The sequence below is a fragment of the Cydia fagiglandana genome, chromosome Z, assembly GCF_963556715.1.
Source record: "Cydia fagiglandana chromosome Z, ilCydFagi1.1, whole genome shotgun sequence".
Classification (NCBI taxonomy): Eukaryota; Metazoa; Arthropoda; class Insecta; order Lepidoptera; family Tortricidae; genus Cydia; species Cydia fagiglandana.
Window position 1 is genome coordinate 16,862,266 of NC_085959.1, and position 25,745 is coordinate 16,888,010.

The 25,745-nt window shown below is 34.8% G+C and overlaps 2 protein-coding genes and 1 long non-coding RNA gene across 3 annotated transcripts in view; all 3 read right to left on the minus strand.

Annotated features, from left to right (window-relative positions):
• The window catches only part of LOC134678381 (uncharacterized), a 40,328-nt gene that overhangs the window by 6,618 nt on the left and 7,965 nt on the right, over positions 1–25,745 (minus strand). The window contains exons 3-4 of the mRNA XM_063536934.1: positions 25,507–25,682; positions 3,681–3,872 (exon numbers count right to left, since the gene is read on the minus strand). Of these exons, the coding sequence (XP_063393004.1) occupies positions 3,681–3,872; positions 25,507–25,682 (368 nt within the window). The remainder of the gene's footprint in view (positions 1–3,680; positions 3,873–25,506; positions 25,683–25,745) is intronic.
• LOC134678260 (uncharacterized) lies at positions 13,394–18,009 on the minus strand. Its single transcript, XM_063536742.1, has 2 exons — positions 17,716–18,009; positions 13,394–17,142 (listed from the first exon to the last, which is right to left on the minus strand). Exons 1-2 carry the CDS (start codon positions 17,850–17,852, stop codon positions 13,401–13,403), a joined length of 3,879 nt encoding a protein of 1,292 aa, XP_063392812.1. The 5' UTR covers positions 17,853–18,009; the 3' UTR covers positions 13,394–13,400.
• On the minus strand, positions 22,523–24,595 carry LOC134678601 (uncharacterized). The gene is made up of 2 exons (XR_010100210.1): positions 23,143–24,595; positions 22,523–22,573 (listed from the first exon to the last, which is right to left on the minus strand). It is a non-coding gene; the product is annotated as an uncharacterized LOC134678601 (long non-coding RNA).

Consider the following 25,745-nt stretch of genomic DNA (forward strand, 5'->3'; position numbering starts at 1 on the left):
ACACAAATATAAAACCCGTTAAACTCTACAATATAAATAGTAAACAGAACATACTGTTTATTTCATGCCACAACAATTATATTTAACACAAACATAAATCTGGTATTCTCCAATACTGCATATAGTAATCAGAAATTGTTGATTATTTCAGTCCGCAGTAATGATATTGAACACTAATGAAATATCTGATAAACTCTACCCTGTCCTATAATGATGGCTACAGATAGGTTTTGTATACTACACAAAATTTATTTTCTACGATACTAGGTAAGTGGGTAATAGGAACTAGAAATGATGTTGTAAAGAACCAGAATTTTCTATTATTGTGTAAAAAAAGTCTAGTTGTCACATATAATACAATAAAATCAAGTTAAATTTACAATATTCTGGTAAAGAACACTAGATTTTTTTCTCCGTGTAGCATTAGGGACGGTTAATAATATTTTAATAATTAGGTACACAATGCATGAGATTTCTCTGTCACAACCTACGAAATTTCAAGCTCCAAACTGAAAAAAATTGTTATGTATATATATATATATATATATATACTAGCTGTTGCCCGCGACTTCGTCCGCGTGGAATCTTATCTTCAACATTTTACATCTTTAGTACCTATAATTTTCATATCCAAGCAATGTTGAAATTAAGTACTTTTCTCAAACATGCAATGAAATATTGATGTTATGTTCCTTATAATAGGCTGCGAAGTATGACGTTTCAGGTGCGGCTAGGACAAAAGGTCGTTAATGGAATTTCATAGACATCTTGCAGGCCTAGGCCGGCAAAGTCCTCTTTTTTAATTTTCATTTCACAGATATTTGTGACACAGCATCGTGGCATTCATCCATTAAAAAAAAACTAGAGGCAGTATTTGCTTTATGGTTCGTAATGACACTCTGCCACTACGCCTATAAAAAAAAACAAATAACAATGTTTGCTATAATTTGCAGTTTTATTTGTATAAAATCAACATGAACTTAATAAATAATACATTATATAATTTTAAATTATAAATTAAACTACACAAATAAAAACATTTAAAATATATATTTCATCTAAACGTTAGCGGTAAAAAGGTCTACTCAAACACGCGTAGTTATATTTTTTAAATTGTTATGGAGGTAAAGTTGAAAAATATTCATTCTGTTTTATTGGATTTATGGTGCGTTGTGGATTTTTTGGCTTTAATATGAGTTCCGACGAAATAATGAAATTAATATTAATTGTAATCGTAGGTGTTGGAATTGACAGCGTAAGCAGAATTGATAACTTGCTGCCTCTGCCGCCAAGTAAAAGACGAAGTATGTATAATGGTTGCTTATGGCAATTTTATTATTTGAGAAACTAAGAAAAATGGCTTACAGTTTATTAGAAACAGTTTTGTGGCATATTTTAAATGAATGTAACTACAAATTCGTCAACACTGTGGAAATTATACTTATTTACTCCATGCATAAAGCAACGATGTATGTGAAACATGATATCAACATGAAAGACTATGTAAACTTATGTGACGAAAACGACCGTCAGACGGATACAAGGCGAAAAAAATCAAAGATACATGAAAATATACGGGTAGTAAAAATACACGACTCGTGTAAAACATACGCGTGATAATGATATCGGTACGTGTTGGTTATATTTTGGGTGTAGTTTACTTTTAGTTTTTTCTATAAATAAAACTTGGGTTTCGTGGATTTTTTATTTTATTTATTTCATTGCATGTTTGAGAAAAGCACTATATACTTGGTCAAGCAGATCTTGTCAGTAGAAAAAGGCGGCAAATTTGAAAAATGTAGGCGCGAAGGGATAGCGTCTCGTAGAAAATTTGAATTTCGCGCCTTTTTCTACTGACAAGATTTGCTTGACCATCTATATATACCTCGGCGGGAAATGGGGTTGCCCGCGCTCAGACCTATCCTATATGTCTATATGTCTTCGGCCGGCAACCCCTTTCGTCCCGGCCTCTGTAGTAATGTACTATTTCTTTTTTAGCAAGTTGTATGAAGTTTTAAGTCAAGTGGATTTTGATGTTGGTTGCTGAAATTTTTCTTGTATTCTCATAATAGGTACCTATTTCGCACTTACAAAATTATATATATTTGTAGATTCAAATTCCGCATTCCGCACTTACAAAATATCTGATCTCCATACAAACTTTCAACCCCTTTCTCACCACCTTGGGGGATGATTTTCAAAAATGCTTGAATTAGTTTTCATGTTTTTTTAATTAATTACCTTTTTTCCAAAAAGTTAAAGTTCCTAGCTTAAAATTAAATTTACACCCCAAGACGAATTTTCATCCCCTTTTTAGCCCCCTTAGGGATTGAATTTCCAAGAACGTTGCAATTACTTTTTTTTGTAATCGGCTATTATGCCTTTCTAAGAATTTTCAAAGCATTTGTAATGGATTTAAACTTTGAAACCCATTTTAACCCTGTTAGGATGAATATGAATTTTACAAAACGCTGAAATTACTTTTATTGCATGTCTTCTAATAGTATCCCCAAATACAAAGATTCAAGTCTCGCGCTCGAAAAAATGTTTGATATCTATACAAACTTTCAACCCCTTTTTCACCACCTTAGGGGATGAATATTCAAAAACACTGAAATTAGTTTTCTTGTCTTTTAATAATATATCTTTTGCCGAAGTTTCAAATTCCTAGCTTAAAAGAAAACTTTAACCCCATACAAACTTTCATCCCCTTTTTAACCCCCTTAGGGGTTGAATTTCTCAAAATCGCTTCTTATCTCTTGTACACTTTATAAATGCAATCTGGTGTGCAAATTTCAACTTTCTGGCTTTTGTAGTTTCGGCTCTGCGTTGATGAATCAGTCAGTCAGTCAGTCAGTCAGGACACTTGCATTTATATAGATAGATATAGATAGATATAGATATATATACATATATATATATATATATATATATATATATATATATATATATATGTCTCAACCACCTCAGAAGATTTTCAAAATAATGTTCGGTCCGGATGCAAACTTTCAAGCCTTTTTTTATAACATTTAAACCCCATACAAAACTATCAATCCCTTTTTAACCCTTTTAGGTTTTAGGGACTGAATTTTTAAAACGCTGTAATCGCTTTTCTTGTAATCACTCTTCTTGTCTGCAACGATTTTGATAGCACACGCAGTACAAGTGTTATATTTATATCTAAGTCATAATTTCATAGAAGTTAGACGTTTAAAATAACACTTCCACTGCGCGTGCTATCAATCGTTGCAGACTTATCTTGGTCTAACTTTTAGTTACTAAGCTGTGGGTACGCGAGAACAAGTCAACGAAGAACGTAACGCAACGTAGGTACCAATGAAGTACTCGGACTCCATGACTCGCCGGTAATGCAGCACCGCCCTCCCTCTACTCTACCTGTGTCCCAGCGCCTGCGCGACGTCGTGCACGCGGCACTCGCTCTCCGAGCGCCAGTCGATCACCGGCACGCGCAAGATGTTCTCGCAGTCGGACTCCATGACTCGCCGGTAATATGCAGCGCCGGTCTCCCTCTACTCTACCTGTGTCCCAGCGCCTGCACGACGTCGTGCACGCGGCGCTCGCTCTCCGAGCGCCAGTCGATCACCGGCACGCGCAAGATGTTCTCGCAGTCGGACTCCATGACTCGCCGGTAATGCAGCACCGCTCTCCCTCTACTCTACCTGTGTCCCAGCGCCTGCACGACGTCGTGCACGCGGCGCTCGCTCTCCGAGCGCCAGTCGATCACCGGCGCGCGCAAGATGTTCTCGCAGTCGGACTCCATGACACGCCGATACTTCAGCACCGCCCGCAACAGCTCTCTAGCGCCTTTAAACTGCTTCCGATCACGTTCTCCCCATTGCTTTTCTAAAATTCTAAAAAATAAGCGAATACACAATGTTGTATTTCCGAAATAAAACATTTGTATTTGTAGGACCATCCGACTATATCTCGGCACCCTAGCTTATGAGGTTGCTCCACACAACAAAGTATAATCTTAAATAGAAACAATGTTTTGTACGGAACACTAAAAACCGACTTCTCAACCGAACCGGATCAAGGTGCGGGTCCGGGTCCAGAATCAGGTCGAGGTCTAGGTCCTGGTCTAGGTCCAGGACCAGGTCACGGGTTCAGGTTCAGATAAGAGCCCGGATCAGGGACAGGTCCGACTCCGGGTTTGAGTCCGCCGGGCCCGAGTCATGGGTCCGGGTCCCAGCCCCAGTCCCATCAGTCCAAGTCGAAATCGCCAAACGTGTAGGTACTATGCGTCGTTGAAGAGTTCTGTTCTGATCATCACCTGCAGTTCCACTTTATAGGTCAGGAAATGAATGCTCAAAAAACGTTGTAGAGATTAGGAACACAATTTTTGACTCCGTAACTTTGTTTGGACTAGTTAGGAGGTGAACATATCAAAAGTCCCCGGCTGTAGCCCCGGTGCTGGGGGGTAGAGGGGGGTAAGAAGGTCGAATTTTTCGGTTTTTCATTGATATCTTGGAAACTTTGCGTCTTAGCGACATGACTACTAAGACAAACCGAAAGCTGATAAAATTAGTTACAATTAAGTTTTATCCAGTCAAGTTTATCGATATCTTGAATAGTTTTTGAGATACCCGCTCTTGAAAGTTTATTTAGGGATTTTATTTTATCTTGATATCTACATCAGTGAAGCTGATGGGCCATGTTTGGAGTAGAAAGTATTCCCCGATTCTGGCCCCGCCTCTCAGTGGTCCCCGATCCTGACCCCAAGGCCGAGCCACCGCCCCTGCTGAACCTTAAAAAAAAAAAAAAAAAAAAAAAAAAAAAAAAAAAAAAAAAAAAAAAAAAAAAAAAAAAAAAAAAAAAAAAAAAAAAAAAAAAAAAAAACAATAGGCTTATCGACCCTTTTCTATTGTTCGATCTCGACTCGCGCGCGCTATTGTGTTACCGGGCATACTACCTGCCTGGACCCTTTCCTTAACCCACCGACGTCTCCATTCATGCCTTCTTTATGTGTGTATACTGTAGGTGTTTGTGATAGGTATTTTGCAATAGGTATTAGCGATAGCTATTTGCAATAGGTATTAGCGATAGGTACTTATTTGTGATGCATAGGTACTCTAACTATCAACTCTAATAACCCGCATTATCTTATTACCTCTTGGAGCTATTTCGATTTATAAGGAATACAGTTCTAACCTTCTTCTGACGTAGAATTTACACTAGTAATCCTTTGGCAGCCTAAACTAACCTTAACCTTTTACCAAACCTAACTTATTCTCCGAAAACCTAACCTAAACCTAACTTGACCAAACCTAACTAAAATCAACCTAACTCATTTCAAACTAACCTGCTTTCACCTAGTCTTAAAGTAAACTCGTAGTTACTTGTTTCTTTCTATTATTTAAAAAAATAACGAGGCGTGTGAGGCATTTCTTGTGCACTTGTGTTCATTGTTATAATAGCTTAATTGTTTTATTGATAGACGTCTATTATATTTTATACTGACAATGGATTTATTGTTTCCTATACCTATTCTTTTATAATTTGGGTTTGAGTAAAGAGAACGTCTGTTTAGATGAACTTGTTGATACATGTTACTTTGTGTGATTTAAAAAAAAGAACGAGACATGTCAACTGGTTTCAACATGATTTAGTCTAATACATCAACATTTCTTGTGCGTTGCTATTCATTGTTATAACAGCATAATTGCTTTATTAATAGACGTCTATTATATTTTATGCTGACAATGGATTTATTGTTTCCTATACCTATTCTTTTATAATTTGGGTTTGAGTAAAGAGAACGTCTGTTTAGATGAACTTGTTGAGACATGTTACTTTGTGTGATTAAAAAAAGGAACGAGACGTGTCAACTGGTTTCAACATGATTTAGTCTAATACGTCAACATTTCTTGTGCGTTGCTATTCATTGTTATAACAGCATAATTGCTTTATTGGTAGACATCTATTATATTTTATACCGACAATGGATTTATTGTTTCCTATTATGCTTTTGAATTTGGGTTTTAGTAAAGAGAGCGTATGTATTAGATGAACTTGTTGAGACATGATTTTAACGGTACTGTACCCTGGTCATAGTGACACAGTATAAAAGCCGAAGAGAAATGAGTTTGAGTAAGTATTACCGTCGTGGCAGTCCACTGTATCAGAGCTCCTTGTATCTATTGCAGTATATAGAAATATAGTGTTAATTCAACAGTGAAGTGTTTAAGTGTTTATAGAAAGACCCAACAATGGATGTAAGTATGTCTTTTATTACCGTAACTTACTTTGTTTTGTTTTCACTTGTGTTCTTTGTGTTTTAATTATCAAGATTGTAGACAGTGTGTAAATTATTGTTTTATATTGTTTCAGTTCACTGAAAATACTTTCAAGAACTATTACTACCCGGATAATAATAAAGACGAATCAAGCGATGAAGAGGGTACGCTTGGTTTCAAAGTTAAACAAGCCATCGCAAAGAAACGTTCAGGAAACAATATCGATAGTTTCTTTGAACGACCTAAAAAGCAACCCAAAATTGTGAAACGGTCTTCGAATGTGAGCAAAAGTTCACCAGACGGTGTTGCAAACTTATCATCCGGACAAGACGACGGGGCGTATGCATCACATTTGATTAAAATCGAGATATATGATATGCAAACAATTAAAAACGTCCCACCCATGGAACACTGGAAGCATGCGGACTTCAGATTGAAATATTTTGCGTTGGAAGACGATTTGGAGCTACAAAATACGCGAAATATTATTTATAACATAACAAAGCAATTAGCTTCTAAGGACAGTAGTGTGAAATATTTTATAGATAATAAGAAACAGTGATAGTTATAATTATTAATGATAGTAGTAGCTTAATGATTGTGTTAACGTATTTCTCATTTTTTACCTCTCCTTAAGTACATTTTCCATGTAACAGATTTTTTTGTGTCGTCTCGTTTTTAAGTAACAAAGAATGTTAAGAAATATTTTGTAAATAATAAAATTTAAAAAAAAAAGTATAGTTTAGAATGGTCTTTGTATTATATGAAAAAATAAAAAATCTTATTTAAGTACACGTATTATTTTATTTCACAAAAAATGTTTTAAACATATTCCTTAATATAAGGTCATTACATACAGAATTATCAGAAAACAAACTTAGCATATCTTTCATAGTTTTTCCATGATATTTAAAATACAAATAAACTAAACAATATTCACCACAAACTGAAGTAAAATGGTTTTGAAGAGGTTTATTGTTATAAAACCACTGTCTGGTGTTTCTTTTTAAAAATAAGTTATGGTAACCTGAAGGCTTCTTTCCGAAGGAATCAAAATATTCTCCTATACCAGTAACATCAATGTGTATGGCAACCCAGTGGGAGCCTGGTTTCGTGTCAGGGTCCAAATTACTAACAATAAAGACAGGTAGATCGACCCAAATAGGTATTTTGTTAGCAGCAAAAACATTTGTTTCAAAAAGTGGGTTTAATTTCTTCATACAAAATTGTATCTCATTAGTATCCATAATTACTTAATTAATAACAATTTTGTCTTGATGATGCTGCAAACAATGTCTACAACAAAATAAAGTAAACGAAAGAAAACATTGTATTTATATAATTATGTTTTTCAACTATTATAATCTACAGATACATCACGGTTTTTGTTTATTTCAATAATGTTATCAAATTCTGCATAAACGATACAATTAATGGTGCTAGTTAGAGCCGAATCAAAGCGTACTTCTATCCGAACACTTCCATGTCTAACAAGATTCCAATGTGAAGTTGAACTAGCAGATAAATCTGGGGTTAAATCAAAACATAACAAACAATAACCTCCACCATAATCTGTTCTACTTATTCCATTACCTTCGTTGTGAAAATGAATACCAGTTCCGGAAAATAAGGTGTGATATGCCGCCGCTATTAAACCAGAACTAAATGACGGTTGTAATGTTTTAGAAGGAATTTCATGACCATCTACAAACAAACTAAATGAATTCATATTATAGTTTTGAAAATTAAATGGATTCAAAGCTAAATTTCCATTAAAACCTGAATTTGATACAAATCCAATAATACACCGTTTAGGAATTTGTCCGAGAAATATATTATCCAATGTTTTACCCTGGACCCCTGATGGTATTGTGAGAACCTTAACTTCTGCTCTCGTAATGGGGTACTTCGCAGTCGTTGTTGCCAATACTTTTTGATGGGCTAACAAAACGCTAGGATTAATTTTTGTTCTTCTAACAATGAGACTAGCATCTGTTATTTGTACTTTAAATTTTTTATCTTGATGACATATTAAATTAAACGATTCTTTTGATCGGACTAACTTAATACGCAATTCAACGCCATTTATCAAGAATTTCTCTTGGTTAAATATATCGCCATGCAAATGTCCAATCATTTCCACTTGCTTACTCTCTTTGATAAATTCTAGTCTTTTCTGAAATCCTTTGTTGTTGGCGTCAACGGTATCCATAAAATCTGGGGTATCCTCATACCATAACCCACAAGTAAGATGGGTTTTTTTGGCTGCCGGTCCATAGTTGAGAAGATTTTCCATATAAGCACGGTAAGCATATGTATTGTTTGGGGGTGATATGAGTTTTTGATTTAAATATACATCAAGTTGGTTGAAAAGGGAATGTAGCCAGTTATTGGTGGGTCCAACTCCGGCATCTGCTTTTAATTTTGTCCCATCTTGATTCAACACTTTAGCAGTAATATGTAACATTGTGTGTGATAGATCAATGTAGTCATCTCCTGATCCAGGTACTTGAAATTCAATGGGGCCATCATCACTTAAAGATGAAATTGGTTTGTAATGAATCCAATGTCCGCTTTCAATACTTGTTTGAGTTGATGGAAGGGCAAATATATCTAATTCTGATTTTGCACATTCACATGAATGACTGTGTAGAAATGACATTATTTAACTTGAAAATATATCGTTATTTTTATTATTATTTTTACTTCCTCTTCGTCGCGATGCTTTTCGAGTAATGAGCGGTTCTCTTCTTTTATTCGACATTTTATACCCAGATCCTGACATGAGAGAATCAATTTTTTCATCAGCCTTTCTTTTTAGGTTAGCGCTCGCTTCCTTAAATCGTGATCGAATGGAACTATCCATAGGACGAGAATTTACCATATCAGATAACAGACCAACCCCTGCCCCTAAGGTTTCTTTTCCAATGGTTTTTAAACCGCTAGATAACAAAGGGAGCACTGATCTAAATAGTCCACCCAAAAAACTGCCTATACCATGTCCTCGTTGGTATGGAACTCCCTTATAGACAATACCTATCCCAGAGCCGGCTTGGTGTGAATAATAATGTTCGTAAGGACAAGAGACTGACGATCTGTTGTAAATCATTTTACTCGTTGAAAGTGTAGCTTCACGCAAGAAGATCCAAATTGAAATGGTACTCTGACACCAGTCGTTGTTCTTATATCTATTTCAATTGTATCGAACTCTCTTCGTAAAACTGGTACATAATGAGCGGGTGAGAAGATGTGAGTTTTATAAGCTCCATAAATGAACTTAGTTGGATCTAAAGGTATTATTCTGAGTAATGAAGTAATAACATCTCCGACTACTTGTGGATGTATTATATCAGTATAAACAAATATTTGAGATGGTAAACCTAAATATAAATTTGCGGGGTTTTTTCCTAATGTATTTTGTTTTAAATTTGTTCTCGGTTTAAAACCCAATTGCAGACTTAGTATCGGAGTTGTTATGATAGATGTTATTTCTTTATTTGTTGTTGCTATTCCAACCAGTTTTGTTAATCCATCATATCGAAATTTTACGTTATTTTTTAACTGTGGGTTTTCATTAAACGCTTGAAGAAAATGATCTATATTATCATATGTAGTGGCTGGTATATGAGTTTTTATATCCACTATTTTTGTAGTTTTATCGGTGGGTGATAACACCGTTTTCTTTAAATAAATGATGTTTTCGTGCTCTTGAACATTATACATGGAACAAGGGTATTGAAATTCCACCAACCCAACTACCCATTCTCCATCCAATTTAATGGTCTTTGGTAATTTAGTTAAGAAATGTGCAGTCGTGTTATCCGTGTAGTAATCTGATGAACTATTACTTAACAAAGTTAGATAAAAACTATTTTCACTCATATTTTCTTTAAGTTTGATTCAGGTATCCAAGAATTAAATTTATTAGGATAACCTTGCCACTTAACTAGTATTTCCTTTCTGCCAGCAACTCGACGCGAGCGTATTATTTTATCAATTTTATACTCGTTGGAGGGGAGGTAAGTTACTTTTTGTAATTCTTTAGAATAAAATGTACCAATGATGGGTTCACCTTCTAAATCCTTTATTGTATAAACAACTCGTGGCGATCTGTTAATAATCGAATCAATAATAAATATTTCATCACTCCAATTACTTTCATAACCTTTTTGAAACACATGCTTATATTTAGTGATTCTAACATGATCACCTACATTTAGTTTTTTAGTTTCTGATGAAATTTGCCTATCTTTTTTGCGATCATATAAATTACACCAAACAGTCATAATATTATTAGAGCTAACATCAACTGGGCGCATTTTAATGCTAGAATGATAGCTATGGTTGTAAGAATGTAAAAGATCTTGTAATATATTTGTGTAGTTATATGTATTCTTATGAGTGAAGTAACGCCACATTTTCATTTTAAGTGTTCTTTGAAACCTTTCTACTATACTTGCTTTAATGTCGGGGTTATTAGTGGTATAATAATTAATATTTTTGCTCTTAAAGTAATCTCTAACCGCCCTTGAAACAAATTCTGTACCTTTATCAGATTGGATGTGACGGGGAACAGAGTTGGCTTCAGTAAATATGCTTTCAAAACATTGTTTAACAGTTGCTGAATCCTTCTTCTTCATGGCTCTTGCAAAAGCATATTTACTGAATACATCAATAACACAAAGAATATATTTGTACCCATCATTATATTGACTATAAGTACTCATATCACTTAAATCGGCTTGCCAAAGTTCATTAAAGTTCGAGAGAATGTATTTATTTCTAGTAAATCGTCTATGAGTAGGTTTATGCAGCGTGTACGTATCTTGAGATTGTAACCATTTTTTCACTTCCTCTTTGTTCATTTGACCTTTCATTTCCTTTGATAAATTATTTAAACTGCTATAGCCAGCTGGATTAGAGACATCATAGTAGATTCTGTTAATGTCTAATAAGGAGTCCATCTTTCCCACTCTATTTTCTTTCCGGATCTCTTTTGCTCCCGTGTAGCAAGAGGTGTAGAAGTATTATTATCTTTATCTGTTGAGGCTCTCGTCTTCACAGATGTGGAGGGGGTAAAGGGTTCAATCAAAGGAGTACCTTTAATAAATGCTAAATTTGTGGGATTACCTATGCATGACCTAGGAACTTCGATATCTTTTAAAAGTAAAGCAAACACTTCCCATCCAATTGGCTTAGGACGTTTAAGACATCTAACGGTGTCGCTTACCAAATCAGTAATATTACTATTTTGAATGGTTTGGTTATTTATAACAACTTCACCAGTCTGTTTCCACCAAATTTTCGGTTTACTTGAAACAATGTAATCTAACAACGTTCGAGCTTTTCTTTCATAAGATTTAGGTAATATGTTTATAATTTTTGATGGACTGATTGGCATTAGTTCTTGATTTATTTCACCAGGTGGTGTATTAAACGATGACGGTGTGGCTGCTTCAGTTATATTATCTGTAACTGACTCATTATTTTCATTCTCCTCCTTTTTGTTCACTTTTGTTTTTATAATATCATTACTTTCGTTGATGACTTGATCTAGCCCCTCCATCACGATGGGTATTCTAAACGGTTTTCGATCTGTTTCAATAAAATGTAGAAATCTTTGTAATGCTTGAGAATATAACGTCCACTTTTCGCGATCATTCATTTTACTTTTAAGGATCTTTTGCATCTCTCCATCTAGCCGAGATGAGGAATTTTCGGGTGGACTCTCATTCCGTTTCAGTCTTTCAATAAAATCTGATTCTACTAATAACATTTTTTTTGTGTTTTCCATTTTGCTTATGATAAAGAGTTCACTAAAGCACTTAAAACTGCACCTAAAATAATAGGTAGAAATGCGCCTCCTTTTTGAACTATAACAGTTTTTCTTATTTTATGTTTCCCTTTCGAAACTAATTTTCTTAAAATATCTTTATATTTTTTTAGTTTCGTCTTTTCTTTTTTTTCTAATGGAATTTTCCCATTTAGGACGTTATAAATACACTCACAAATAATGTTGATCTCTTCATCGTCACAAGATTTAAGTAACGCAGTACGATATTTGGGTTTAAGCAACTGCAATGCTTCAAGTAAATGTTTATATGTGTTTACTCTTGCATGCATCATGTAGAACTGACTAAAATATGCTGATTTTTATCATATTTAAACCCCTTTTTAGGTACATACACTGTGCAATGCCCATCGAACGGAAATATTTTTGTTTTGAAACGGCATATGTCATTTGTATTTTGTTTCAGATCAATCATGAGGTAACCATGAGCCTCCTTTGTAGCATCTTTGTAGGCTTCGTCCACAAACTTTGAGTTTTCTGGGTAAACTTGTCGTGACAGGTAGCGTATTTGAGTTTTATCCCTGGGATTTTTAAAAAATACAATGTAGCTTGTATTCAATGAAATATCACGTTGACCTCGACCTTGATGAAATATGTTTTGTGTAATATAAAAAACACTTAAGTTTCTATGATGACTACCTTTCGTAAAAATGTCAACGATTCGTCCATCTGATTCTCTCATCAAATCATCTATAATAAGAAGTTTAGGTTTCTTCCCATCAAAAATTGAAAAATCTGGTATTCCTTGACTATAATTTACATTTTCCAGATTGTAGAGAGGTTGCATTTCATCATAACACCAAATAATTTCATCAAATTCAACATTACATATCTCTTTGGAGTTATTCAAAAAGTTTGTGACAAATTGAGTTTTACCACAGCCACTAGGGCCTGCGACAATGGTGGTGAAAGGATGATAAAAGTGAATCATTATTAAATATCGTAATCTATGTGTATGTGTGTGTGTGTGGGTGAGTGTTGATATGTTAACGGATGGACTTTAAATGGTAATATTCAGAAAGAAGATTACTATTTAAACAACTCAGATATAGTAGAAAAAAACAAAAGGATTACGTAAAAAAATAAATTTATTATATATGATCACACTTTCAACATTAATTTTTTTGTTTCTTATTTACAAAACTTCCTTAAAAGATATAATAAAATAAAATTCATACATTTTTTTTTTTTACATGTTTACAAGTAATATCTTAAAAATATACAATGTACAAACAATAATTTGGAATTCGAATGTTCTGTGTGATTCAATTACAACTTAAAAAACTTTTTAATTATTGCGGTATTTTATAATGACCCCACGCAAGAGTGTCAGAAGAGTTTTCTAATAAGTATCGTTTTGTATCTTCATGCGATAATGATATTTTATTTATTTTTTGAGTGAATATTATATGTTTTATAGACTTAAATCTTAGCATTTGAGCGCGTTGCAAATTTTTATTAAATAAACACGTTTTGTAATTGTCAAGAGTAAATTTTTTTGTAACACATTTATTGACTCCTTTGGCTTTTGATAAAACACCGTATTTTTCAGTTTTCTCATCATTCTCGTCATATTTTTCAACATCTAAGGTATACATTTTAGATCTCAGACCTACGAATTCTTTTAAAATTCTACCATTATTTTCATCTTTGAAAAACCCTAATCGCTTTTTATTAATTAACGGCAAATCATATTTATTGTTAGGAGGATAGTCAGATGTATCAAAATATAAATTAAGGTCTGATTTTATATCTGCGTAATAATTTTCCGTGAAAATTTGATATACTAAGCTATCAGTATCTGTATAAAGAAGCTTAAGATTGTCTGGATATTTGGTTTTCATGTAGCTGTAGTGAAAGTCATACATCAAAGTTTTTGATATATCTAATACGCAAAATCCCAAATAAATCGGTTTATTATAAAATATTCTAGTTTTATTCAACTGAACGGCCACTAAATTCTCAGAGAATATAGATAAACTATGGAACTCGGGTTTCGCTATCAAAGATTGAACCCCCTGCGTTTTTCCTCGATTTTCCCAGTTATTTAATAATTTGACATTTACACGTTTTGCAACATTTTCCATGGTCTTACCGAACACTGAATTATTCATTAGTTTAAAGAAATCTTTTTCAAAATCGGATGATGCCTGTGATCGCATGTGGGTGTTCAAATCTATGTAACTTTTTAACCACATAGACTGCTGAAATTTAAGAATGCGATGGATTTTACTCAATTTCAAACCATTTTTTAAACACTGTTTTAGATTTCTATAGTGAATGACATAATTCGTTTTTTTATTTAAATTAGGAATTAATTTTTTTTCTTTGGAATTACCCAAACAAACGTTTTCAGGACAGAATGGCAAATCTGAATGAGAGTCATGCAACTCGTTAGGGTATTCGAGATCAACTTCTAAAATTAAACCATGATCAGCGTCATCAGATATATTAAAGTCAGTATCTGTATTTACCCATTCAAATTTACCGGTAGGAAGACATTGAGACATAGCCCACCCGTAAAGGTTATTTGCATCAAAGTACATAAGAAATGACGATGGGATATTTTGATTATAATCTGACAAAAAAATATTATTAGCCTTCGCATATCTATTACTACATTGTGATATGCCACCTCGAATATTTTTCGCTATAAAAGCTATTTTATCGATATCAGTTAGGAGTTCTAGTTTTATTTTTGTAGTTCTTAACATTGCATCCCAACTTAATCCCGGAGCAGTATAATAATGAGCGGGGTCTAATCCATACGTCTTAAGACAAAGGTTTCTAAAATTTTCAAATATATCAGTTAGTAATAAAACATCAGTTTTTAAATATAAATCAGAATAATCACCCATATTTTTGCATTGAAAATGAGACCAAACATCTTTTGCGTGATCATAATCCTCCTCTGAGATGTGACTATCAGACAAGGAACTAAAGAAATCATCTTTAGAGGGAAGAGCTGTTAAGTTTAAAGAATCGTATGATGACATGTGTTCATAGGGATATACACCCTTTCGTAATAAGCGTTTAAAATCCTCCTCGCATGAAAAATTCAATTTTAATTCATGAAATTGTTCAGGCAACAAGTTTTTTGCCAATTTGTCAAGACTACTGGACATAAATTTAAGTGAATCAACAAATCTCAATTTAACTGTGCGATTATTTATTTGCAAGTTCTTAGAAAATGAAATGTATTTCTCTTTGTTCTCTGGAATCAGTTCAATGTCGCCTTCCATCAAACCAAGCCCATGCACTATAAAATGACTATCATAGTTACACAAATTATGGAAAAATACAGGTACAAAATTAGGTGCCCTGTATTTTTCAGAACAAAATTTATGTGCCACTCCTTCATAAAGACCAGTATGGTAATTATAGGAAATGACTGAATCCTCGTTTAAATTTTTATCACAAATATAACATGTACTACTCTGAGAAATATGCACATTATTTGCATTAGATAAAGGCAATGGAGTTTTTACAAAAGTATTTCTCCTACAAATGGCCTTTAAGTCTTGTTCCATATACTTCATAAATTCCTGGGTGCAATTTTTGCCTTTATATGTTCTGTACACTGACAATTTATCATTATAAGAACATTTAATATAGTATCCAAAACTATATACCTCATGTTTTTGTATATTTGTTGTTGAGGATGTAGTAGGATTAATTTTACCTGTTTGAATCGGGTTTAGAAAGGCCTCGAAATCAGCATAAATAACAAAAGGTACCCTTAATTTACGTTCATAATTATCGAAAGTAAGTATATTGGAGGAAACGTTTTCATTGAACCAGTTTTTCTTTTTATCCTGTTCTGAAGGTAAATGTGTACAAACATGGAAACAATCGTTTCTTTGATGATTCATTAAATTGTCACGAGTTGTAAAGTTCGACAAACAACCATCACAAATATGTGCGGCATGCTGTGTATTTGATAATTGTTTGGATACTAACCTAGATAAATTTTTGATATAGCAATAATGCCCCTTACTGTCTTTGGATATGTACAATAAGTTCAAGTGGGTAGCTTTTTTGCACTTTGTTAAGTGTAATGGGCCTACTACATCATGTATTTTACTTTTCGAATTGTATTCAAGACCAAAAACGTTTATACTTATATCATTCATTTTTTCAAATTTCTGAATATCTCCAACTTTAAGTGGGAAAGTTAAATTTCCAAAATTTAATTTATTTTTATGCGCTATATACGATTTCGTAGTGTTTGAACGATGACTTGTAGGTGGATACAAGCCTGACAATACAGCCCATCTAAAACATTCATGATCACTATTTTTTACATTAATAACTGCTTTTCTGTTCTGAATATCACGTGGTAATTCGATATAGGAAGAACCACGCAATGGATTAAATTTGTTTACATTGACATCTAGATAGTTAAATTTTACTAAACTCCATCCACTATCTTTTCTCTCAAAGTTAAATAATTTTGTTAATATATCTTTAACAACTGACTCGAAAATCTCATCTTTGTCGCTGCTAACATCAACTACATTGTTACATAATTGGAAATCAAATGTATTATTTACTTGTTTGCTCTCTTGAGTAAAATCCGCATTTAAAATAAAGTTTACTTTTAAAGCATGGTGATCAGTGAGGGAACGATCCAATAATGCAAAGATTTTATCTTTATTTCCTAGTAAAATAGATTCGGGAGTAAATGGTTGGTGAACATTTTCATTTAATAGTATTCTGTAAGTGGCCACCCTATTCTTAAAAGCATTTTCAATTAACTGAACATTAACCCATTCAATGTCAGCCCTTAAAACATTATTTTTGTGAAGATTACTATTTAAATGATTTTTAAAATATCTTTTAGAGACAAACTTATTACACACAGAACATTCAATTTCATGATTATTATTTGTACTCACAATGACATCGGGAACTGGTTCGGGTGATGTTGATGTGACAGGTTCAGCAGCTGCTGGACGGTTTTTCTTCAACAAGAATTCTTCAGTCTCCAAAACTGCAGCTGTCCTTTTTACTCCCCGTCCTATTTGAGAAGATCTATAACAATACAAAATAAACATAAATATCTTAATGTGAGATAAAATAAAAATAATTACTAAAATGGTTGGTTGTATATACTAACGTAAGTCTTTTCGACACTGCTGACAATAGGCCTGCATCATCAAAACTCCATCAATCACATCTGATGACTCAGTATTCCCCTTGGAATTTTTTATATGCCCATCACATGGTGTATAATACGGTATAATATCAGAATCTTCCAGTAACGTGTGAGGTAATTTGTTTGAAATGTACCACATTCGAATATTTCTATGAAAATATGATACAATAAATTCTTTACTTAATTCCTCAATCTTATCACGAGGTAAGGTGAGACCAATATGATAATAAGTAAACACCATTATGGAAAAGGATATCACAATACAAGCACGGCACCAAAACACTGAATGATATGAACTCGAGATACCCCGCTTATATAACCAGTCCTCTCCCACCCCACGTTTATCCTAACAATTAGTTCAGGTCACAACAAGTTACGGACCCATCCTTTGTTAAACAGGTACCGGTTAAGAGTTATAAACATGTATGAACAGGAATATTTTTACTTACGCCTCTCGATGAAGTTGGCTCACAAGACGGGCAGCCTCGCATAGATCTTCATTTTCTTCTATTTCTTCACAGAGTCTGATAAGTTCAAGATCGTAGACATCACAGCTCAAAGAGTCCATTATGAAATGAGAAATCATACAGTGCTTTCTTTCATTTAAATAGTTGACTACACGTATAAGATTTCTAAGAGTGGGGACTGTGACCTTTACAAGTGAGAAGTTTAAATTAAAACTTGTTGTAATGTTATACAATAAAAATAATCTGTTACATGGAAAATGTACTTAAGGAGAGGTAAAAAATGAGAAATACTAACACAATCATTAAGCTACTACTATCATTAATAATTATAACTATCACTGTTTCTTATTATCTATAAAATATTTCACACTACTGTCCTTAGAAGCTAATTGCTTTGTTATGTTATAAATAATATTTCGCGTATTTTGTAGCTCCAAATCGTCTTCCAACGCAAAATATTTCAATCTGAAGTCCGCATGCTTCCAGTGTTCCATGGGTGGGACGTTTTTAATTGTTTGCATATCATATATCTCGATTTTAATCAAATGTGATGCATACGCCCCGTCGTCTTGTCCGGATGATAAGTTTGCAACACCGTCTGGTGAACTTTTGCTCACATTCGAAGACCGTTTCACAATTTTGGGTTGCTTTTTAGGTCGTTCAAAGAAACTATCGATATTGTTTCCTGAACGTTTCTTTGCGATGGCTTGTTTAACTTTGAAACCAAGCGTACCCTCTTCATCGCTTGATTCGTCTTTATTATTATCCGGGTAGTAATAGTTCTTGAAAGTATTTTCAGTGAACTGAAACAATATAAAACAATAATTTACACACTGTCTACAATCTTGATAATTAAAACACAAAGAACACAAGTGAAAACAAAACAAAGTAAGTTACGGTAATAAAAGACATACTTACATCCATTGTTGGGTCTTTCTATAAACACTTAAACACTTCACTGTTGAATTAACACTATATTTCTATATACTGCAATAGATACAAGGAGCTCTGATACAGTGGACTGCCACGACGGTAATACTTACTCAAACTCATTTCTCTTCGGCTTTTATACTGTGTCACTATGACCAGGGTACAGTACCGTTAAAATCATGTCTCAACAAGTTCATCTAATACATACGCTCTCTTTACTAAAACCCAAATTCAAAAGCATAATAGGAAACAATAAATCCATTGTCGGTATAAAATATAATAGATGTCTACCAATAAAGCAATTATGCTGTTATAACAATGAATAGCAACGCACAAGAAATGTTGACGTATTAGACTAAATCATGTTGAAACCAGTTGACACGTCTCGTTCCTTTTTTTAATCACACAAAGTAACATGTCTCAACAAGTTCATCTAAACAGACGTTCTCTTTACTCAAACCCAAATTATAAAAGAATAGGTATAGGAAACAATAAATCCATTGTCAGCATAAAATATAATAGACGTCTATTAATAAAGCAATTATGCTGTTATAACAATGAATAGCAACGCACAAGAAATGTTGATGTATTAGACTAAATCATGTTGAAACCAGTTGACATGTCTCGTTCTTTTTTTTAAATCACACAAAGTAACATGTATCAACAAGTTCATCTAAACAGACGTTCTCTTTACTCAAACCCAAATTATAAAAGAATAGGTATAGGAAACAATAAATCCATTGTCAGTATAAAATATAATAGACGTCTATCAATAAAACAATTAAGCTATTATAACAATGAACACAAGTGCACAAGAAATGCCTCACACGCCTCGTTATTTTTTTAAATAATAGAAAGAAACAAGTAACTACGAGTTTACTTTAAGACTAGGTGAAAGCAGGTTAGTTTGAAATGAGTTAGGTTGATTTTAGTTAGGTTTGGTCAAGTTAGGTTTAGGTTAGGTTTTCGAAGAATAAGTTAGGTTTGGTAAAAGGTTAAGGTTAGTTTAGGCTGCCAAAGGATTACTAGTGTAAATTCTACGTCAGAAGAAGGTTAGAACTGTATTCCTTATAAATCGAAATAGCTCCAAGAGGTAATAAGATAATGCGGGTTATTAGAGTTGATAGTTAGAGTACCTATGCATCACAAATAAGTACCTATCGCTAATACCTATTGCAAATAGCTATCGCTAATACCTATTGCAAAATACCTATCACAAACACCTACAGTATACACACATAAAGAAGGCATGAATGGAGACGTCGGTGGGTTAAGGAAAGGGTCCAGGCAGGTAGTATGCCCGGTAACACAATAGCGCGCCCGAGTCGAGATCGAACAATAGAAAAGGGTCGATAAGCCTATTGTTACCGTGGTGAACAAGGTGTATTGTTTAATTAGCGTATTTCGTAAGTCCCTGAAGGAGGCGCCGGGCAATGCTGAGACCTAGCGCAATCAATTCAAATGGGGGGCTATTTGTTTTTTTTTTTTTTTTTTTTTTTTTTTTTTCTTTTTTTTTAGGTTCAGCAGGGGCGGTGGCTCGGCCTTGGGGTCAGGATCGGGGACCACTGAGAGGCGGGGCCAGAATCGGGGAATACTTTCTACTGTTTGGTATTATTTTCGTATAAATGGTGGTGCTGAATTCATTTATGGTACCACATTGACATTATTTCGAAATTTCTATACCAAATTTCAACGAAATTGGTTCAGCGGTTTAAACGTGAAGAGGGATTTAAAAAAATATTTTTTTTGTATTTGGGTTTTACTTCGGAATTTCCGAGAAATAGTTTCAGTTTCGACACAGGACATAGGATAGTTTTTATAACCAAAAGCATCTTGAGGGTGTGAAAAGTGGGGTGGAAGTTTGGATGGGGAGTCAATAACCGCTGAACCGGTTTAGATAAAATTTAGGATGGTATACATCTGTGATTTAGATGAAAATGATACCAAACATGACTTCAAACCTTACCTTAAGCAGTATTAACCTCAGGAATTCAGTTTCGTCGACAAAGTTGAATTCCCCCTATACTCCATTTCACAATTTTAAAGGATGATTATTGAGATAAAAAGTATCTTATGTCCTGTCTTGGGACTCGAAATATCTGTATACCAAATTTCAATTAAATCGGTTGAGCGGTTTAAGCGTGAAGAGGAATTTAAAAAAAAAGCTATTTGTTTAAAGTTTATATGTTTTTTCTTAGGAATGGTGTCAATGTGATACCAAAAATGAATTCAGCTTCAATAATGTAGATACTTATCAAGATAAAATTGAAAGCCCTAAATAAACTTTCAAGAGCGGATATCTCAAAAACTATTCAAGATATCAAAAAACTTGACTGAATAAAACTTGTAACAAATTTTATCAGCTTTTGGTTTGTATTAGTAGTCATGTCGCTAAGCCGCAAAGTTTCCAAGTTATAAGTGAAAAACCGAAAAATGAGACCTTCTTTCCCCTTCTACCCCCCAGCACCGGGGCTACGGCCGGGGACTTTTGATATGTTCACCACCTAACTAGTCCAAACAAAGTTACGGGGTCAACAATTGTGTTCCTAGCATTTCCCTCTATACCTTCTTATTGCTTGGCCAATTATCAAATGCGACAGTTTTTAATGCTTGGTATTCTGATGAGAATACTTACATAAATCTCTATACGCATGCCTTTAAGATTTGAGGCGTTCCTTCGATTCCTCGTGGATTCCATCATCAGAACTCGAGTTTGACAAAAATGTGGCTTAATTATGGTGGAATAAAGAAACTCACATAAGTAAATAAATATATATGTCGCAGTCGGATCGTATAATCCGCCGTATTACATTACGGCTAGCCGTTTTCAAAAACAGGGGCGTTTTGAAATGCGGCGGTTTAACGATTAGCCGTATTGAATGCGGCTGAATGAGAATCCGCCGGAATGTATTCGGCGCCATACGTTCTTCAACATGGCTAGCCGTAATGTAATACAGCGAGTCATTAGGCGCCGCTTTGACAGTTTTTAGTTCCCATTTTTAACACTCGTGGCGCTGCCTGACAAACGCTGGGGTGTCCATCAAATCTGGAGGTTGTCGGACTGTTTCTTTTAAAAAAAAAATTTCCTTCGCAACTTAACTAGACGGAGCCCCGCTTCGCGGGGCTCCTATTTCTGAGCGGTTTGCCCTTCGGGCATCTGAAGCTACCTAACGAACCTAACCTACCTACCTATTGATTAAGTGAGACGTCCGTGAAAACATTACATTTTGGGGAAAAAAGCGTAGGTAGGTAATTAGATTAGGTTCGTTAGGTAACTTCAGATGCCCGAAGGGCAAACCGCCCAGAAATAGGAGCCCCGCTTGCGGGGATCCGTCTATTTAAGTTGTGAAGGAAATGTTTTGGAAAGGAAACACATGTAGTGCGGTGGGACCATGGTAGACATAAATTAAATTGCAAACATTGTCAAACTCCGGTTACGTAGGCGACCGAAAGAACTGGTCACTCTATAATGTACGATGCGGCTAAACGTGGGCCGCCTTATTGAAGAACGTATCGCAGTGACAATCCGGCTAATCGTCGAACCGCCGCATTTCAAAACGCCCCTGTTTTTGAAAACGGCTAGCCGTAATGTAATACGGCGGATTATACGATCTGACTACGACATATACATACAAACATGAACGCTGAACACAATACATTCTTTTTGTTAGGGCAGTCGTGTAAAAACTGACCTTGCTTAACAAACATAACGAAGAGGACAAATCGCCAAACGTGAACTATGCGTCGTTGAAGAGTCCCGTACTTTCCCTTTTTTAACCGACTTCCATTTCATAGAAGGAGGAGGTTCTGTATTCGGTTGTGGCTATTTTTTTTTTCTATGTACGTTCACCGATTACTCCGACATCCGTAGTCCGATTTGAGTAATTCTTTTTTGTTTGAAAGGAGCTACCTCCGAGTTGGTCCCATTTTAATTTGGTTCTGTTCTGATGATGGGATCCATGAGGAATTGAGGGAACTCCTCAATTTTTAAAGGCACATGCATGGTGATTTGGGTGTTTTCTTAAGCAACTCGAGCATTTTCTCCCGAAAACCACCACTTTGATGAAGTAGACCTGATGATGATGATTGTTTTGATGATAATGATGATGATTTTTTAAATGTAGTATGTTCAGCGATTACTCCGGCACCTGTGATCCGATTTGAGTAATTATTTTTTTGTTTGGAAGGATTTACCTCCACGGTGTTTCCGTATTATTTTTGGTTCTGGTCTGATGATGGAATCCATGAGGAATTGAGGGAACTCCTCAATTTTTAAAGGCACATGCATGTTGATTTGGGTGTTTTCTTAAGCAACTCGAGCATTTTCTCCCGAAAACCACCACTTTGATGAAGTAGACCTGATGATGATGATTGTTTTGATGATAATGATGATGATTTTTTAAATGTAGTATGTTCAGCAATTACTCCGGCACCTGTGATCCGATTTGAGTAATTCTTTTTTTGTTTGGAAGGAGTTACCTCCAAGGTGTTTCCGTATTATTTTTGGTTCTGGTCTGATGATGGAATCCACGAGGAATTGAGGGAACTCCTCAGTTTTTAAAGGCACGTGTAAAGTGATTTCGGTGTTTTCTAAAGTAACTCGAGCATTTGCTTCCGAAAACCGCCAATTTGATGTAGTGCAAGTGTAGCCAAGTGTAGCCTTACCACGAGTTTGACATTGACATATTCGCTAAGTTAGCGACGCTAACGTCTTCGTAACTTACTATTTATGCATCTCGCTCGCACTAATATACCAGTACGAGCGAGATGCAAAGAAAGTAAGTTACACACACGCTAGCGAATAAATCAATGTCAAACTCTTGGTAAGCTGGTAAGGCTACTGATCGGGGGTTAGGGTTAGGAGTTAAGGCGAAGCGAAGTTAAGGGAATGGCGGTTGAAGGGCTGCTGGTTCAGGGTCGAGGGGTTCATGGATCAGGGGTTGATGCGCTGTGAGGTAGAGTGATCGGGGAGTTGAGGGATTGGGTCAGCGGCGGGGCGGAGGATGGATTTAGTGTAGTGTCAGGAATTATAATTTCCCAGACGGACTCGAAAAAATTCCTGATTAAGTACATATTTATTAAAGTAGGTACACGAATTTAGTGTTAATCATGATGTTGTTTTTCATTCATGCGTCGCGCACTTTTTAACAATGCGTTAAAAACTAAAAATGGAAAAATAAAAACTTTTTACAAAAAAAAGAAAACCGACTTCAAAAAGGATGAAATAAAATATTATCCTTTTTAAGTCTATGCGTTACCAACTGATATGTTTGAAGTCGGTGCCAAGCCAAGTAGTAACAATACCCGTCAAAAATAATCAGCTTTATGACTATAAATCCCATTAGAACTGTACTAATAACTAATTATAAATGTGTAAGTAATTCTGTCTGCCTCTTTGTCGCCTTTTCATGGCTAAACAACTGAACCGCTTTAGGTGAAATTTGGCAAGAAAGTAAATTCCTTGAATTGTTTTATATTTTGAAATGTAGTCCTCTGAATAAGGGACGGGAAATAACTCAGTCCCAATCCCACGCTTGCGTGCCGACAAACATGGTACGGACTGTACCAAGAAGATTTGATCGTGTGTTCTTAGGTACAGTCGACGTCAAAGATATGTTTACACTTTTGCACCGTACTCCTTTGTAATATGTAATATAAGACGAAAAGTGTAAACATATTTTTAACGACGACTGTACCTACAGAAAGTACGTTCATTGTCGTCGTGTAAGGCAATCCAACGTAAATCATTATAGAATCGCACCAAAATCATGGTATGCTTCAAAAGTTGGCTTGGCACCGACTTCAAACATATCAGTTGGTAACGCATAGACTTAAAAAGGATAATATTTTATTTCATCCTTTTTGAAGTCGGTTTTCTTTTTTTTGTAAAAAGTTTTTATTGAATGTATATGCTTGATTTGTACATAAAAACACAAAAATCACTATATGTATGCCTTTAAGATTTGAGGAGTTCCCTTGATTCCTCATGGATCCCATCATCAGAACTGGGTTTTGACAAACGGGACCAATTTATATACATATACATACATCTAAAAACCGGCCAAGTGCGAGTCGGACTCGCGGTCCAAGGGTTCCGTATCCGTACATTACTAAATTTTTAACAATATATTTTTTTATATATGTGAAACGCGAGTTAATTGAATCCGTAGGGAACGGATCAAAAACTAAGTAATTGGTCCCACTCACGTTTGACTACATATTTCTAATAGGTTTTCCTGTCATCTATAGGTAAAGACCTATTTTATGTATTTTTTTTCAAAATTTTAGACCTAGTAGTTTCGGAGATAAAGGGGGGGGGATGGTCATTTTTTGCCTATTTTCTTGAATTACATACTTCTAAACTGTTTATTCTAATATTATAAAAATAATTAGTTTCAGATTCTCACATTGAGCTCTTTCATTTGATATGTAACACGATTTAGTTTAAAAAACTTTATTTATTGATTTTCTCATTTACCCCCCAAAAGTGGCCCCCATGTTTAAAATTCATTTGTTTACGTTACATGTCCGTCTTTGGGTCACAAACTTACATATGTGTACCAAATTTCAACTTAATTGGTCCAGTAGTTTCGGAGAAAATAGGCTGTGACAGACGGACAGACAGGCAGACGCACGAGTGATCCTATAAGGGTTCCGTTTTTTTCCTTGTGAGGTACGGAACCCAAAAAAATATCAAAAACAGTTCAATTACAAAAACAGAGATTTGGAAGTCGGTTAAAAAACATACCTACAACCGAATTGATAGCCTCCTTCTTTTGAGATTTGGAAGTCGGTTAAAAATCAACAGACAAACCTATACTTATAGAATCGATTATACTACACCTCAATATGAATGCTCTGGGTAGCCTCGGCGTATATCCTTCATTCATTTGAGACTGGGGCTTGAAACGTTCGTACGGTCTCATCCAGTGGTAGAATCCTTTTCCACAGTCTCTCTTCAGATCTTTGTACCTCAGAAAATTGGCCTTGCTTGACAAAGGAGATTTCATAACCCATTTCTACATTAGAAAATTTAAAATTCTAATATTCTTCTTAACTCTTCTAAACCTACCTATTAGTTA